This window comes from Scyliorhinus canicula, chromosome 7 (assembly GCF_902713615.1).
Source record: "Scyliorhinus canicula chromosome 7, sScyCan1.1, whole genome shotgun sequence".
NCBI lineage: Eukaryota > Metazoa > Chordata > Chondrichthyes > Carcharhiniformes > Scyliorhinidae > Scyliorhinus > Scyliorhinus canicula.
Genome location: NC_052152.1, coordinates 93,018,606 through 93,034,470, shown reverse-complemented (window position 1 = coordinate 93,034,470; position 15,865 = coordinate 93,018,606). Strand labels below are relative to the sequence as shown.

Sequence of the window (15,865 nt, the reverse complement as noted above, 5' to 3'; positions counted from 1 at the left end):
GTTACATTTATGGAACTTGAAACTCTTGGCGATGACCAAAGGTTTCAGAGAGATGGCCCTGCCATATCTCCACAATCTCACCATTAGTTTTCAAGCCTGTTTTTTCTGGTTGCACCAGACCTCACAGGAGATTGAAAGATCTCCTCCCCACCCCATCCTCACGGTGCTCAGGAAGGTTGGGACTACTATGTCCGTTGAAATTTTGCTCACCTGGACAAAGTATTCAAATATTTCAGTGTATATTCTCCAGAGCTCGATTCTTTCAACATATGGTCCCATAGTGCGAAAAACACCTGCCATTTGGCTATGGGAAGGCTTGTATAAGCACAAATATGCCACAAAAGTTTTAGCAGTGCCTCGTTTCTTTTTTTTTCTCCTGAGCTCAGCTTGTTTCCTTCTGAGTCTAGAACACCCTCAGCTCCATACTATTGCTGCAGCATTTTGTTACTTTACTTGCTACTCAGAACAGAGGGAGCACTGTCCCAGAACTTTCTGAGCAGAGAACATGGCAAGCTCCTTTTGATGCTGTTTTCTCTGAGATTTTCAGTTTAAATTTCAGTTTCTTTGATGGTTACCCTTTTTTCTGGCACCCCTCTGTTGTCAGCCTTGGTGTAGCCATATTTTTATCTTCTTAATCCTTTTTGGACGGCTGCAGTGTAGATGGATGCGTTTTCTTACTCCAGCGGATTTCTGTAGTTATTTTTCGGGTGCTTGCAGTGTGGATTCAGACCTACTCACCACCAGTTTCCTTTGTGATATTTTTAATAAACAGGCTCACAGACCACAAAGGTATAAACAAAAAAGAGCTTTATTACAAATATGGGGGGGAATTCACCGACTCCCCGCAGAGTCAGAGAATCGGCGCGGCGCCGCGTGAAGTGCGCCATGCTGCCCCGACGCAGGGATGCAATTATTGGCGGCATTGGCGCGGCGCCGGTCAGGGTATGCACCGACTCTGCGGCCCGGGCCGGCATGGGCCGGCACGCAGATTCTCCTGGCCATATGGGCCGAGCGGCCGTCAACAAAAAGCCGAGTCCTGTCGGCGCCGTTCTAACTTCCTCTGAGCTGGTGGGACCTCGGCGTTGAAGGGCCCAGGTGTGTCCTGTGGGGGGGAGGGGGGGGGGGGGAGGGTGGGTCTGACCACCGAGGGGCCTCCGTAGTGGCTTGGCCCGTGATCGGGGCCCACCAATTGGCGGGCCAGCCGCGGGGAAGAAAACCAGTACACATGCGCTAGTTGGTGCCAGCCCAACTACGCATGCGCGGACCCCGTGGCGCCGGGTTCAGGCCGGGATCGCCAGCTGAGGCGACGGAGGCCGCTCCAGCAGTGTCCTAGCCCCCTGTGGGCCGGAGAATGGGGTCCCGGAGCGGGTGCCGACACCGTTTTTACTCTGGCGTTGGCACTTAGCCGCCCGTTGGGAGAATCTCGCCCGTGTTTTCTCACAGGCTGCTAGAATAAACTAACAGTCAGCCGGTGCAAACTGTCAATGACATCATCAATAATTCACGCAACCAAACTCTATTTTTATTGAAGGCATTTAAAATGTACACATAACCAAGAAGTACAAAAAACAATTGCGGCAACAGGAAAAAAAAACCCTGGCCAAACTATTTATGTGGCCTTGATCCAGCTAAGAACAAACATGAATATCCAACAACAGTGGCTGAGAAGGTATTCCCCTGTTGCCATAATGGAGATATTCCAGCTTTTGAAACCTCTCTTGTGAACTCTCGCCTCCTGTGGCATTGTTTTTGCTGTGAGTGTGAAGGTGAGTATAGCTCTAGTCAGCCTCTGATGACAGTAGTGAATCAATGGTTTATCACTCTATTAGACATAATTCCCCTGGTTAGTCAGGTATCCGGGTTTACTCCGTTACACAGATCCACTAAAGCACTGAGAGGGAAAAACCAACTTCTCCTGATTAGCTAGATTCTCACAAATACGAAGTGCTGTTGGTGGCAATCTTATGGCTATAAAGACCTCAACAGCTTCACAAACTGAAAAGGTATTTCATCTCTTAATGTCCAGATAGTGAGGGATGTTCAACTTCCTCATTGTGCCGGTCAATGTACACTATCTAGGGCATAGACATTGATCCATTAACAGAGGATATCTGTACTGCTCAGTCAGAGCAATATGACAGGTTGGCTGATTGGAGAGCAGGAAAATGAAATGAAATGAAAATCGCTTATTGTCACGAGTAGGCTTCAAATGAAGTTACTGTGAAAAGCCCCTGGTCGCCACATTCCGGCGCCTGTTCGGGGAGGCTGTTACGGGAATCGAACCGTGCTGCTGGCCTGCTTGGTCTGCTTTCAAAGCCAGCAATTTAGCACTGTACTGATGAAGACTTCAAGGACTGATGTTACATGCTTCAAAGAAGCTGATGGCTTTTGTTGGTTTTTAAAAAAATATTTCTTTATTCTCCTTTTTCGCATTTACTCCCCAATTTACAGCCACCAACAATAAACAATAATCAGTAACAAATATGTCAATCCCCATATCAATAACAACGATCCCATCCTCCCACCAAACCAAAAACATTCACCCACATGAACAACTGACAAAAAGGAATCAGGAATCCCCCATAGCCCCCATTAACACCCATCGCCCCCGAAGTGGACCCCCTATTATGTATTCTCTTGTATTTTCTTGAATTTTGTTTAATTTTCTTCCATGTACTGAATGATCTGTTGAGCTGCTTGCAGAAAAATACTTTTCACTGTACCTTGGTACACGTGACAATAAACAAATCCAAATCCAAATCCATTCACTCTCCGGTGTACCTCACACCAGAACCCCTCCTCCATATCCTCTCCCAACTCTTCCTCCCACTTTGCTTTGATCCCTTCCAGCGGTGCCTTCTCCTCCTCCAAAATAGCTCCGTAGACCGCTGACACAACCCCCTTCTCCAGTCCCCCTGTCGTCAGTACCTGCTCCAGCAATGTGGAGGCCGGCTCCTCCGGGAAGTTCTGTATCTCCTTTCTAGCAAAATCTCGAACCTGCATATAGAACATAGAACAGTAGAACATAGAACAGTACAGCACAGAACAGGCCCTTCGGCCCTCGATGTTGTGCCGAGCAATGATCACCCTACTTAAACCCACGTAACCCGTATACCCGTAACCCAACAATCCCCCCATTAACCTTACACTACGGGCAATTTAGCATGGCCAATCCACCTAACCCGCACATCTTTGGACTGTGGGAGGAAACCGGAGCACCCAGAGGAAACCCACGCACACACGGGGAGGACGTGCAGACTCCACACAGACAGTGACCCAGCCGGGAATCGAACCTGGGACCCTGGAGCTGTGAAGCATTGATGCTAACCACCATGCTACCGTGATGCCCCTAAACATCTAAACATTTTCCCCTGCTCCAGCCCATACTTCACTTCCAGCTCCTTCAATCCTGCAAACCGACCCGAGAAACAAATATTTTAGTGTCTTAATCCCCTTCTACTCCCATTTCCGAAAATTTCCATCCCACCTCCCTGGTTCAAATCTATGGTTCCCCCGAATCGGCATTTCCCTTGACCCTGCCCCCAACCCGAAGTGTTGGCAAAACTGCCTCCATATTTTCAATGAAGCTATTATTACCGGACTCCCTGAGTATTTCCCCGGGGCTATCGGGAGCGTGGCCGTTGCTAGTGCTTTCAATCCCGACCCCCTGCACAAACTCTCCTCTATTCTGACCCACTGGGAATCAACCCCTCTGACCCAGCTCTGCACCTTCTCCACATTCGCTGCCCAATAGTAATACATCAGGTTCGGAAGACCCAAACCCCCTGCCTGCCTTCCCCTCTGCAGTAGCACCTTTCCAACTCTGGCCCATATGAACGACGTAATACTTCCCTCACTCTCTCTGAAAGAAGCCTTTGGCAGGGAAATCGGCAGGCATTGAAAAATAAACAGAAATCGCGGCAACACGTTCATTTTAACTGCCTGTACCCGACCTGCCAGTGACAGAGGAAGACCATCCCACCTTACCAGATCCGCTTTCACTCTCCCCACCAAACTCGAAATGTTGTACCTGAGGAGCGCCCCCCCCCCCCCCATTCACGGGCAACCTGCACCCCCAAGTACCTGAAGTGATTCCCTGCCCTACGAATGGCAGCCCCCCCACCCCTGCCCCCACACCCAGCCAAGATACCACAAAATACTCACTCTTGTCTAGATTCAGCTTGTACCCCGAGAAAGACCCAAACACTCGAAGCAGCTCCAATATTCCCCCTATCGCCACACTCGGTTCTGACACGTATAACAGCAAGTCATCGGCATATAAGGACACCCCATGCTCTATCTCCCCCCCGCACTATTCCTTTCCTTACCCCCGAACTCCTTAATGCGATGGCCAACGGCTCAATCATGAGTGCCAACAGCAGGGGGGACATAGGTCATTCCTGCCTCGTCCCACGGTGGAGAGAAAAGTATCTCAAGCTGATGTTGTTTGTACGGACACTCGCCCTCGGCTCCTTATATAGTAGCTTTACCCAATTCACAAATCTTGGTCCAGTCCCAAACCACTCCAGAACTGCCATCAAGTACCCCCATTCTACCCGATCAAACGCCTTCTCAGCATCCAATGCCACAACCACCTCTGTTTTCTTCCCCTCTGCTGGTTCCATAACGACGTTCAATACCCTTCAAACGTTTGAAAAGAGCTGTATCCCTCTCACAAACCCTGTCTGATCCTCACCTATCACCTTCGGGAGGCACTCCTCCAACCTACCCGTCAGTACCTTCGCCAATATTTTTGTGTCCACATTCAGAAGTGATATGGGCCGGTACGAACCACACTCCGTCGGATCCTTATCTTTTTTAGCAACAGGGTGATTGATGCCTGCCCCAAAGCTTGTGGCAACACCCCCTTCTCTATCACCGCTTCAAACATCCCCACCATCAGGGGTGCCAGCTTATCCTTGAATTTTTTAATAATATTCCACCGGAAACCCATCCGGCCCTGCCACCTTCCCCGACTGTATCCTCCCAATCGCATCCTTTATCTCCTGCTCCCCTATTGCTCCTTCCAATGTCGCGCTGTCCCCCTCCCCAACCCATCTAGAAATTCCTACATCTCACGATCTCCCCCGGATGGCTCTGACCTGTACAATCTCTCATAAAATTCCTCAAAAACCTTGTTAATCAATCCGGCACCACCACCAACTTCCCTGCCCTATCCCTCATCTGTACAATTTCCCTTGCCACTGCTTCCCTCCGGATGGCTTTTGTTGTTATGTCACTTCCATGCCCAGAATGCCTATCATACCCAGACCGGTTAGGCAATGGCAGCAAGTTTGAGTTGCAGCAGATATAAAGTCAGCTGCTTCAACAACCTATTTCAAGGTGTTACTAATCCTGATTTTTATTGTAGTTTTAATAAGAACGCTACTTAGTATTACACTATTTGCAGCACTGGAATGGACCATTCACCCCAACAGGTATGCTTGTATCTATGCTCTTCACCAACCACCTCCCACCTTTTGTCAATTAACCATCACAACATTTCCTCTATTCCATTCACCCTCAAGTTCTCTTCCCCTTAAATACATAATCAAACTCAGTCTCTCCAACTGGTGGCAAATTCCATAAGGGAACAGAGCGTGCTACCACCTTCCAGTAGCAGGTAGTCAGTAAGGTCAATTAAAGTGCCTATTGGGGCCACTCATTACATGCTGTCTGGAATGTTCCAGAAGGGAAACTGGTCTTGCCAAAGACCAGCAGCTGGAGGGAGGTACTCTCCCTCTTCCACAGCCCCCTGCCCCCCCCCCCCCCCCCCCCCCCCCCAATCCCTGTAGGGCTTCGGACACACCCATTGGCCCTCCAGACTTGGAAGCATTCCCTCTGTCCTTAATTGGACAGTGCTCCCAGAGCTAAAATCTCCCGCGGGATCCTGCCACTGCCATTTCTAGATTCCTGATCTGCATTTTATCCCCACGGCAGGATTGGGACCTGAGAAAAGAAGTTCTGCCCAGTGACATCTCTGCATAAATTGGTCATTCTGGACCCCTGCCTTTGTGAGTGCTTTGCATTTATGGCCCAGATTTTATTAATGGTAGGTTGGACTTTGCAACAACTCTAACGGAATGCATGTAGACATAAGAACAACACAGACAAGTGCTTCAGTCTCTGATAAAAGGCCCCTTTAAAAATGGCTAGAATTCCAGCACAGCAGGAATACTATTTTTGGTAAATAGCCAAGTCTAGTTACAGGTTTGAAAAGCACAAATGCTTGATTACTTTCCACAGAGTTTCCTATATTTGTGTTGAGAGATAAAACTCAGGATTCAGGTGGTAAATGGTGACTGATGTTGGCAGCATGAACGTGGGTGATTTTAGAGCCCAGGTCTGATTTGTATATGACCGATAAGCTCCCCAAATGGTAATGCAGTAAATGAACAGCCCCACTCATTTACCTGGTACCATTCCTGGTGGGCTTCCCAAGATCCAGCTAAAGTTGCAATGCATCAATTTATGGAAGGTTGCACTTGCTGTTTCCAGATGTCATTGTTATACTGGTGTCAATCTCAGGATTGGCTTGAGGAATGCTGCCAAATTTTTCAGCCTGGCTTCGTGGAGGTCTGATGGTGGAGGTCGAGTAAGGAAGAAAATGCTGTTTCCATGCATTCGAGTGAAGATACCATCCATCCACCAGGCTGGGACAGGGCAGAAACAATGAGCATTGGGAGGCATGTTTGCCTATAGTAACCCTTCAATTATCTCATTCAATGAATGTTCAACAAGCTGTGACAATGTCAAGACCATCAGCTACTCTGAGATGGCTTGTTTCATAGAATCTATAGAATCCCTACAGTGTAGAAGGAGGCATTTGCCCAATCGAGTCTGCACCTACCCTTTGAAAGAGCACCCTATCTAAGCCCACTCTCCTGCTCCAGCCCCATTACTCCACCGAACCTGCACATCTTGGGGCAGCAGGGTAGCATGGTGGTTAGCATAAATGCTTCACAGCTCCAGGGTCCCAGGTTCGATTCCCGACTGGGTCACTGTCTGTGTGGAGTCTGCACGTCCTCCCCCTGTGTGCGTGGGTTTCCTCCGGGTGCTCCGGTTTCCTCCCACAGTCCAAAGATGTGCGGGTTAGGTGGATTGGCCATGCTAAAATTGCCCGTAGTGTCCTAATAAAAGTAAGGTTTTGGGGGGGGGTTGTTGGGTTACGGGTATAGGGTGGATACGTGGGTTTGAGTAGGGTGATCATGGCTCGGCACAACATTGAGGGCCGAAGGGCCTGTTCTGTGCTGTACTGTTCTATGTTCTATCTTTTGGGTGCTAAGAGGCAATTTTAGCGTAGCCAATCCACCTAAGCTTTACATCTTGGACTGTCGTAGGAAACCGAAACACCTGGAGGAAACCCACACAGAGTCATGTTGAACCATTCCTCTTCCTTTTCCTCTAAGCCCCTGTTGACACCTTTTTGACTCTGAAAAAGGTATCTCCATGGAAGGTAATCTTCCTGAGGATGCACTCTCACCATTCCATTCCTCTCCCACACCAGCAAGCACATGGACTGGCACACTAGTGCTGTGAGTTCCAGTGGCCCTAGGGTAGTGAAGCATCCATCAGAAGTGAGAATGAGCACCTGGCAATGCCAGGGATCTGGAGAGCAAGGTCATCTTCTAGTTCTCTTGTTTCGGACCAAGTGTGGGCTTTGGCAAGAGGGCCCATTTGAGAAACACAAGGAATTAGTTGAGATATTGGAAGGCCTAGCAAAGTGCTACCACCTCATGGCTGAAAGTATGGAAGAGCTTGTTGCATTCTGTGTGCTGTCATTTTACACTCTGGAGTCTATCATGGAGCCATATGGCCACTTCAGTGGGTCCTCACAGATACATTCTGTGCGATGTTTGCCACTTTGGTTGTCATCCAGAATCTGAGGTCCACCTTAGGAAGACTGATGGGCCACATTGATAGGTGACTGCAATGTGCCACTGATTTCAACTAACAGTCCAGTTGGAGTGGTGGAGCCACTATGAAGGCTCTGTGTTATCCAGCCTCAGATATCAGGACAGCCGCTTCTTCACCATCCTGTCAATCCATATCCGCCATGGTACCAGGAAGAAAAGCTGGACTAGACTGCTCCAGTGGCAGCTGAGTTGCAGTGAAACACAACCTACTGACAGGATTAAGCACTCAGAAGTCCCCAGCTGCAAGCACCTCAAGGGACCTAACAGCAGCTCCAGTGGCCTGTCACCAGCTCGACTAATATCACTGGGGTCGAACAACTCAAAAAGGTCCTAAAGTGGGCAAACGTCGAAAAAAGCACTATGGGTTGAACACTTGCGTGTCAAGACATTTTAGTTAAATCATCTATTTGTTAATAATTTAATCTATCTAACAATTCTTGGGGGCTACAATTCCTATTCAGGTGTAAAACATGTTCGGCACTTGTTTATTCCATCCTTAAAGTAAACCACCTGCCGTATTGAATGGCTTCCAGGGTGTTCACCATATTTAAATGTTATTTCATTGGTCCACCCAAGACATGAGTGAGTATGTGATAAACCCTTGTAGCAATTGGTGATGCTTAAAGGCAGCGGTTATTTACTTTTAAAGTATTTTTGTTTTGCAAATTTTAATAATTTTACAATACAAAACAACCCCAAACAGCCCCCCCCCCCCCCCCCCCCTCCCGCTCAACAATCAACGGTAACCAACTCCCAAAAATGCAGGTCAATAACCCCAGCAGGTCGCCCGCCAAGACGAGGCACAGGGTGGGGAGACTGACCTCCATCCCAACAAGACCCGCCTCTGAGCGATCATTGTGACAAAGGCTAAGATATCTGCCCCCCACACATGCCTGCATCTCAGGCCGATCCAACACCTCAAATATGGCTTCTAGGGGGCCTGGCTCCACACCCATGTGTAAGACACCCGTAATGGTGCTGAACACCGTCCTCCAAAACATTTCCAGCTTCGGGCATATGGACCCTCCCACATTGTAGGGCCCCTCCCACACCGCTCACAGACGTCCTCCACCCCCTCAAACAGCCGGCCTATCCTTGATTTTGTGAGGTGCGCCCTGTACACCACCTCAGATGTATCAGCCTCAGCCTTGTGCACGAAGTTGAGACATTTACACCACAGACGCTCATCCATCACTACCCCCCGCTCTTCCTTCCACCGCGCCTTAACTTCCCCCAAGGCCACCCCGTCCTCCTCCAAAATCCTCCCGTAAATCGCCGAGACTCCAATCCCCAACTGACAGCACCGCCTCCAACAATGAGGAGGCAGGCACTATCGGGAACGTCTGAAAGACCTTCTTTGCAAAGCCCCGTAACCTGCATATATCTGAAACCTTCACCCCACGCCAGCCCAAACTTCTCACCCAACTCCTCCAACTCGCAAATCGCCCTCCCAGGAGCCGATCTTTAATTTCCCAATCTCCCTCTCTCTCATACCCGAAACCTCACCTCCATCCTTCCCGGCTCAAACCCATGATTCCTCCTAATTGACTGCCGCTTGACCCGGCCTCCAGCCTAAAGTGCTGGGCGCAAACTTTGATTCACCGGCCGATTCTCCGGAGAATTCTGACCCCTATGTTCCACCGGACACCCTCTCCCCGCTCATTATTTCCTTCCACAACCCCAAGCTCCTCAGCGCAATAGCCAAGGGCTCTATAGCCAACCAGGCGGGGTCATGACCATCCCTGCCTTGTATCCTGATGTAATAAAGTCCAAATCTTCAACATGGCCACCACCACCGGACTCACCGAATACCTCCCTGAGCCATCGGGAGCAGCCTCATTGGCAGCACTTGCAACCCCAACCCCCTACAAAAGCCTGCCTCCACCCTCACCCACAAAGCCCCGCCTCCTTTCTCCAGCCCCTTCTCCGCATTTGCCAACCAATAATAATACAAATTTGGGAGGCCTAACCTTCCCCGCCTGCCGTCCCTTCTGCAGTATCACCCTCCTAATCCTGGCCACCTTCCCCTCCCAAACAAACGAGGAGATCAACCTGTCCACCCCCCTGAAAAATGCCTCAGGCAAAAAGACCGGTCGACATTGAAACAAAAACAGGAATCGCGGCAAAAAATTCATCTTAATCGCCTGCACCTGATCCGCCAACGACAGAGTGACATTGTCCCATTTCAACAAATCTGTCTTCACCCTCCCCACAAAACCATATCCGCCTTCACCCCCACAAAACTAAATCTGCCTTCACCACCATAAAACTCATGAAATTAAACTTCTGGAGCCCTGCCCAATCCCGGGCCACCTGCAACCCCAAATACCTAAAATGAGATGCCGGCGGGTGAAATGGCAGCCCCCCCCCCGACTTCTGCTCCTACTCCCGGAGGGGAGACCACAAAATGCCACTTTTCCCAAATTCAGTTTGTACCCTGAAAACATCCCAAATCTCTAGAGCGACCCCATTATAATCCCCACCGATGTGCTCAGCTCCGAAATATACACTGGCGGATCACCTGCATATAAGGACACCCAGGGCTGGATTCTCTGATTGTGAGGCTGTCCCAACGCCGGTGTGGGGACGGTGGTGTTTTACGACAAGAAGAATGGCATACAACGGCTACCGATCCTCCATTTGGCTGGGGGCTAGCATGCCGGCAACGGCTCAAGCTGCCGATATGGCCCGCAGAATTGCTGGGTCCATGGGCGCGCATGGACACGGCGGTGACCTGCAGCAGCAGCACCGTGCAACATGATGCCGGCCGCTCGCAGTCCCAGCCTGCAAAATAGTGCCCCCTCTTTGGTTGGCATGTGCGCCCTGGATCAACCCCCCACAGTGCTCCCAGCCCCTGGGAAAGCTCGCCTGCCCACGGATCGGACATTCCCCGACTGTGGCGGCGCTGAACTGAGTCCGCAGCCGCCATGTCGAGTTCCTGACTGATGAGACCATGAGTGACCGATGCTGCTGGGAACTTGGCAAATCTGGGGTGGCGCATCGGGGGGGGTGGGCCTCAGGCAACGTCCTGAGGCCGTTGATCCGCTGCTTTGGAGGGGGCGGAGCATCGTGAAAGCGGCGCCGCCCCCGATTTGATCAAAAACTTTGATTCTCCGGCTGATCATTGAACGCGATTTCGAAGTCGGCAACCGGAGAATTCCGCCCCCTTTGTTCCACCGCCCGCCCCCCCTCATTATTCCCTTCCACATGCCCAAACTCCTCAGTGCAATAGCCAAGGGCTCTATCGCCAATGCAGAGATCGGGATACAAGGCAGTGATACCCATGTACCCCGATGTAATGCAAAGTACCCTGAGTTCATACTGTTTGTGTGGGCACTCGCCGTTGGCTCCTTATATAGCAGCTGCACCCTCACCACCAACATCAGCCCAATCCTGAATTTCTCCAATACCACCATCAAATACCTCCACTCCACTCAATCAAATGCCTTCTCCACACCTAACGCCACCACATCTCCATCTCGCTGCCCTCTGCCAGACAAAGCACCACGTTGAGCAACCTCCTTATATTCGAGGACAACTGTCTTACCTTTACAAACCCCGTCTGGTCCTCCACAATCACCTTTGAGAGGCACTCTTCCAACCTTAATGCCAACACCTTTGCCAATATCTTGGCACCTACATTCATCAGAGATATGGGCCGATACGATCCACACTCCACTGGATCCTTGTCCTTGTTTAACAACAGCGAGATGGAAGCCTGCCCCATGGTTTGCGGTCTCCCTTCGGAGCTGACCTGCCAACATATGCCCTGCCTTCTCTCTGGACCCATAGACAGCTTCCCTCACACTTCTCAGCTGACGCATCTCTTTCCCGATGAACAAAAGACCAAACCTTACCTGCAACATGTTCCTCTTTGCCAGGAGACCCAGGTCGGGTCGTTCACACACCTCCCACTCACCTCCAAAATCTCTTCTATCAATTGTTGGCATTCGTCCCCCCTCCTCCCTATTCACCTTAGCCTTAAATGAGATCACCTCCCCCCTCACTACTGCCTTAGAGCCTCCCAGATCACTGACCACGAGACCTCCCCCGTCCAATGAAACCCGATATACACCTCGATCACCTTCCCTATCCTGGTCCACTAATAACCTCACATCCATTCTCCACCCCTGCCTCTAAGCTGCCCCCTTCTCCAAGACCACATTCATCCAATGCGGAGCGTGATCTGAAATCACAACTGCTGAGTACTTCGACCACTTAACCCCAGCCAGCATTGCCTTTCCTACCACAAAAAAGTCAATCCTTGAGTACACCTTGTACACCGTGGAGAAAATCTAATTCTCTTGGTCCCTTGGGTGTAAAAACCTCCCCGGGTCCACTCCACCCATCTCCCTCATGGGCCCAGCGAACGCCTTTGCCCCCCCCCCCCCTCCCTCGATTGGGTCAGTGAGCGCTGCTGGGACCTGTCCAACACTATGTTCCAGCCCACCCATACTACCAGCTCGTGGGTATCCAGATCTGGCCTTCACAATCCCCGCTTCGTCCCAGCTGGGGCCACATACACTTGCCAATGCCACTAACCTCCCCTCCAATGCACCCCCATTACCACGGACCTACCCCACTGATCAACCACCACCTTCTCCATCTGAAACCTCACTCTCTTGCCCACCAATATAGCTACCCCCCGAGCCCTACTATCAAACCCTGAATGAAAAACCTGACTCACCTAACCCTCCCTAAGCCTCACCTGATCCTTCATCTTCAAATGGATCTCCTGCAGCATCATGTCAACCTTTGAACTCTTCGTGCACAGAAACTCTCGATCTCTTCACCGGTTCCCCTAACTCCCTCACTTTCCACGTCACTATCCTGACTGGGGGTCTCTCACCCCCCCCCCCCCCCCCCCCCCCCCCCCCACCCCCACCCCATCTACCTTAGGTTAGGTGATTAGGTGGATTGGCCATGATAAATTGCCCTCAGTATCCAAAATTGCCCTTAGTGTTGGGTGGGGTTACTGGGTTATGGGGGTAGGGTGCTCTTTCCAAGAGCCGGTGCAGACTCGATGGGTGGAATGGCCTCTTTCTGCACTGTAATTTCTATGATCTGCCATCATCATAACCCCGGCCCTGCCCCTCTGGCCTGTTCCACCCTCTGCAGTCATTTAAGGGGTTTATCTACCACATACATGTTGAGTTGCTGGCTTGTCCTCAGGGAGTATACTCCCTGCTGTGAGCCAGACCATTTGCACCCCTCCCCTGCCATCTATTGCACGCTCCCTCCCTCTCGTTGGGCATTGTCCCAGTCATTTGCATATTCCATTGCAGCAAGAGTGTTCCCCAGGGCCCTTAGAGAAACCACAAGACTAGCCCCCACATCTGCAAATCGTGGTCTCTCTGCCACATATTAATTCCTCGCCCAGCAGCCAGTCAGTCTGTTAATTTGATCAGTTTCAAGAAGCCGCAAGAAAAATATTATACCGTGGTTCTTAAGTTAAATTCCCTGGTCTTGGTGCATTCCCCAGCTGTTATTGCCCTCATCACACCCTTCTTGCCTCACTTTAATCCCAGGGCCAACAAATGGCTTGAACGTGTTGTTCCTCCGAACTATGAGCTTTGTTTTTACATCTGAATCCAAAGGCTTATTGAAGTTTTTGGTCATCATGTTTCTTCCACCACTGATTCTGCATTTTTCCCTGTTATTTACATGGTGTAATTCAAATTATTAGATATTTTCTATCGCAAAAGATTTACTTTCACTTCTCAGCATTGGACCGTTGTAATATTCTGTCTTCCGCTGCCTGTGCGAAAAAGGCAGTAGAATTTGTATCTGATCTGTTTGCATTTCGTTTCCATTCAGTGCGAAACTATTATTCTCTCATGAAGGCCCAGCCTTCTCAACCTTTCCCCTTGCCTGAGGTGTGGTGATTCTCAGGTTAAATCACCACCAGTCAGCTCTCACCTCAAAGGGAAAACAGCCTATGGTCATCTGGGACTATGGTGACTTTACTTTACTTACTATTATTCTCTTAATTAAAACTCAAGGGAGTATCACTTCTCTCACGGCATACAGCTCGTACAGCTGTGAAAGTGTTGAAAATTGACACCGATCCCTTGAAATAAAGATTGACTCAATCAACTACATACAATACCCATGCATGGATACAGGATAGAGCCCATCCAATTCTTCCACTTATTACCATGAAAACTACCACAATGTTTATTCACATCAAAAGCGCGAATCACAAATATTTTAATATAAAATGGTAAGGAATCTAATTAAGAGTAACTTCATCTTCAAGTAAAGAAAATCAGCATGCTTTGTGTAATGCACTTAGCACATTTGTGTAATAGAAAGTGACACGCTGTTATGGAGTAACATTTCTGCTTGGTTCCACACCCAGATGGCAGTTAAAAGATTGGGGAATTCAGTGAACTATGCCAAAAGTCACTTGGATCGTATTTCCCACAATCTCTTTCTGCTTGTTCAATGTTCAATTATGCTCAGATCAGGACCTGCCCATGAAACTGGTCACAGCTCCAGGATGAAACAGGGTGATTTTACTATTTGTGCTGCTTTGAGCACTACAGATAGTTAGTGTGCCTATAAAATTGAAGTTACTAAAAATTTGACTAGTGTTCATCAATGAGACTGTTAAATTCTTCAGAATAGTTTTTTTTAAAAATCCAGATTCAGTGAGTTTAACTTGGGTGGTGGAGCACTGAACACATTTATTAAAAATGCTTATTTTCTTTTTACCACTAAACCTATTTCAGCTGCATTAGTAAGGCGACACCAGATTATCATATCATACATCAAAAGATACTTATTAATTAGAAAAAAAACAGAAATAATCACATTCGATCATGCTGTCTGACTGCGCTGAGGTACAGAATGTATTGGAGGGGAATTTTTTCCGCGTGTTTCTTGGTGCTGGGAGGCGGCCTGCCATTGGCTGGTGGCAGGATCTTCTTGTCCTGCCACTGTCAATGGGATTTCCCATTGAATCCACCCCACCCCCCCACCCCCCAAAAGCACTGGAAGATACCATTAGCGAGGACAGCTGGAAAATGTATTTATAATTATTCAAAAGGCTTTAGTGGAAATGTAAAGCCTTACCTAACCAGAAAAATTCTAAATGCTTTTTGGGGCTAATTTTCCTCACAAAGAAACTCTACCCTTTCTTATTTACCATTTGCCCAATTATTCAATGCAAATACAAAGAATTTAATGTCACATTGTCCAGACAATCCTGGCATAGACATTTCTTCAGGTGAATAGAAATCCTTCAACATTGGAAAGTAGGCATTTCATTTCATGTGGCACCTCAGCTAGTTGCAGACCTTCTGCACAAAGCCATAACTGCTCATTCAATAGAAAGGTTTGAATTCAATATTTCACTTTCACTTTGACACAATCTTTCTGCTTTTGAATGAGCAACTCCAGGGAATTTAAAGAAAAAAGATCACTTCCCTGAAGTCTTGTTTTCTCTTCACTGTGAAAGGAATTCTTACCTGTTGCTTTCTGTTTTCCCGCTGACAGCAAGCTCTGCAAATGCCAACAGACCTATCCACACACTCTGCAGCATCTTCCTCTTTACGTCCTTTCTAAAATACTCCATTAAGTAAGCACAATCTAAATACTTCCAGCTGGAAAGTCTTTAGCCTCTTTTTTGTCTCCCTTTCTCTCTTTCATACACGTACTCAGTGCTGCTGGTGGTGTCACTGTTGCACTGAAAGGACCCTTTATTGCTCTTGCTTCTCACTGCCTCGAACCCCCCCCCCCCCCCCCCCGCAGCCAGCTCACTGGTAGTTATGTAAATAACACAGTCTCAGGAAAGCAGCACTCGCTGACGTTTCTTCTCTCAGGATTGCCTCCAGTTCTTGGGGTGGGGAAGTTGGAGCAGTATGAATTCCTGAGTTCGGCTTGCTGAAATGAATTGCTGAGGGGCAGGTGGGTCAGAACCAAAGGGCTCCATGCCCTGCCTCCCA

At 49.0% G+C, this 15,865-nt stretch overlaps 1 protein-coding gene across 2 annotated transcripts in view; it reads right to left on the bottom strand.

Annotated features, from left to right (window-relative positions):
• The window catches only part of egfl6 (EGF-like-domain, multiple 6), a 90,850-nt gene extending 75,194 nt beyond the window's left edge, over positions 1–15,656 (bottom strand). The window contains exon 1 of one of the 2 annotated variants that reach the window (XM_038802456.1): positions 15,389–15,656. In XM_038802456.1, the coding sequence (XP_038658384.1) occupies positions 15,389–15,495 (107 nt within the window). In that variant the 5' untranslated portion in view covers positions 15,496–15,656. The remainder of the gene's footprint in view (positions 1–15,388) is intronic. The other variant, XM_038802457.1, reaches the window with a different exon arrangement.
• Between the last annotated feature and the right edge of the window lie 209 nt (positions 15,657–15,865).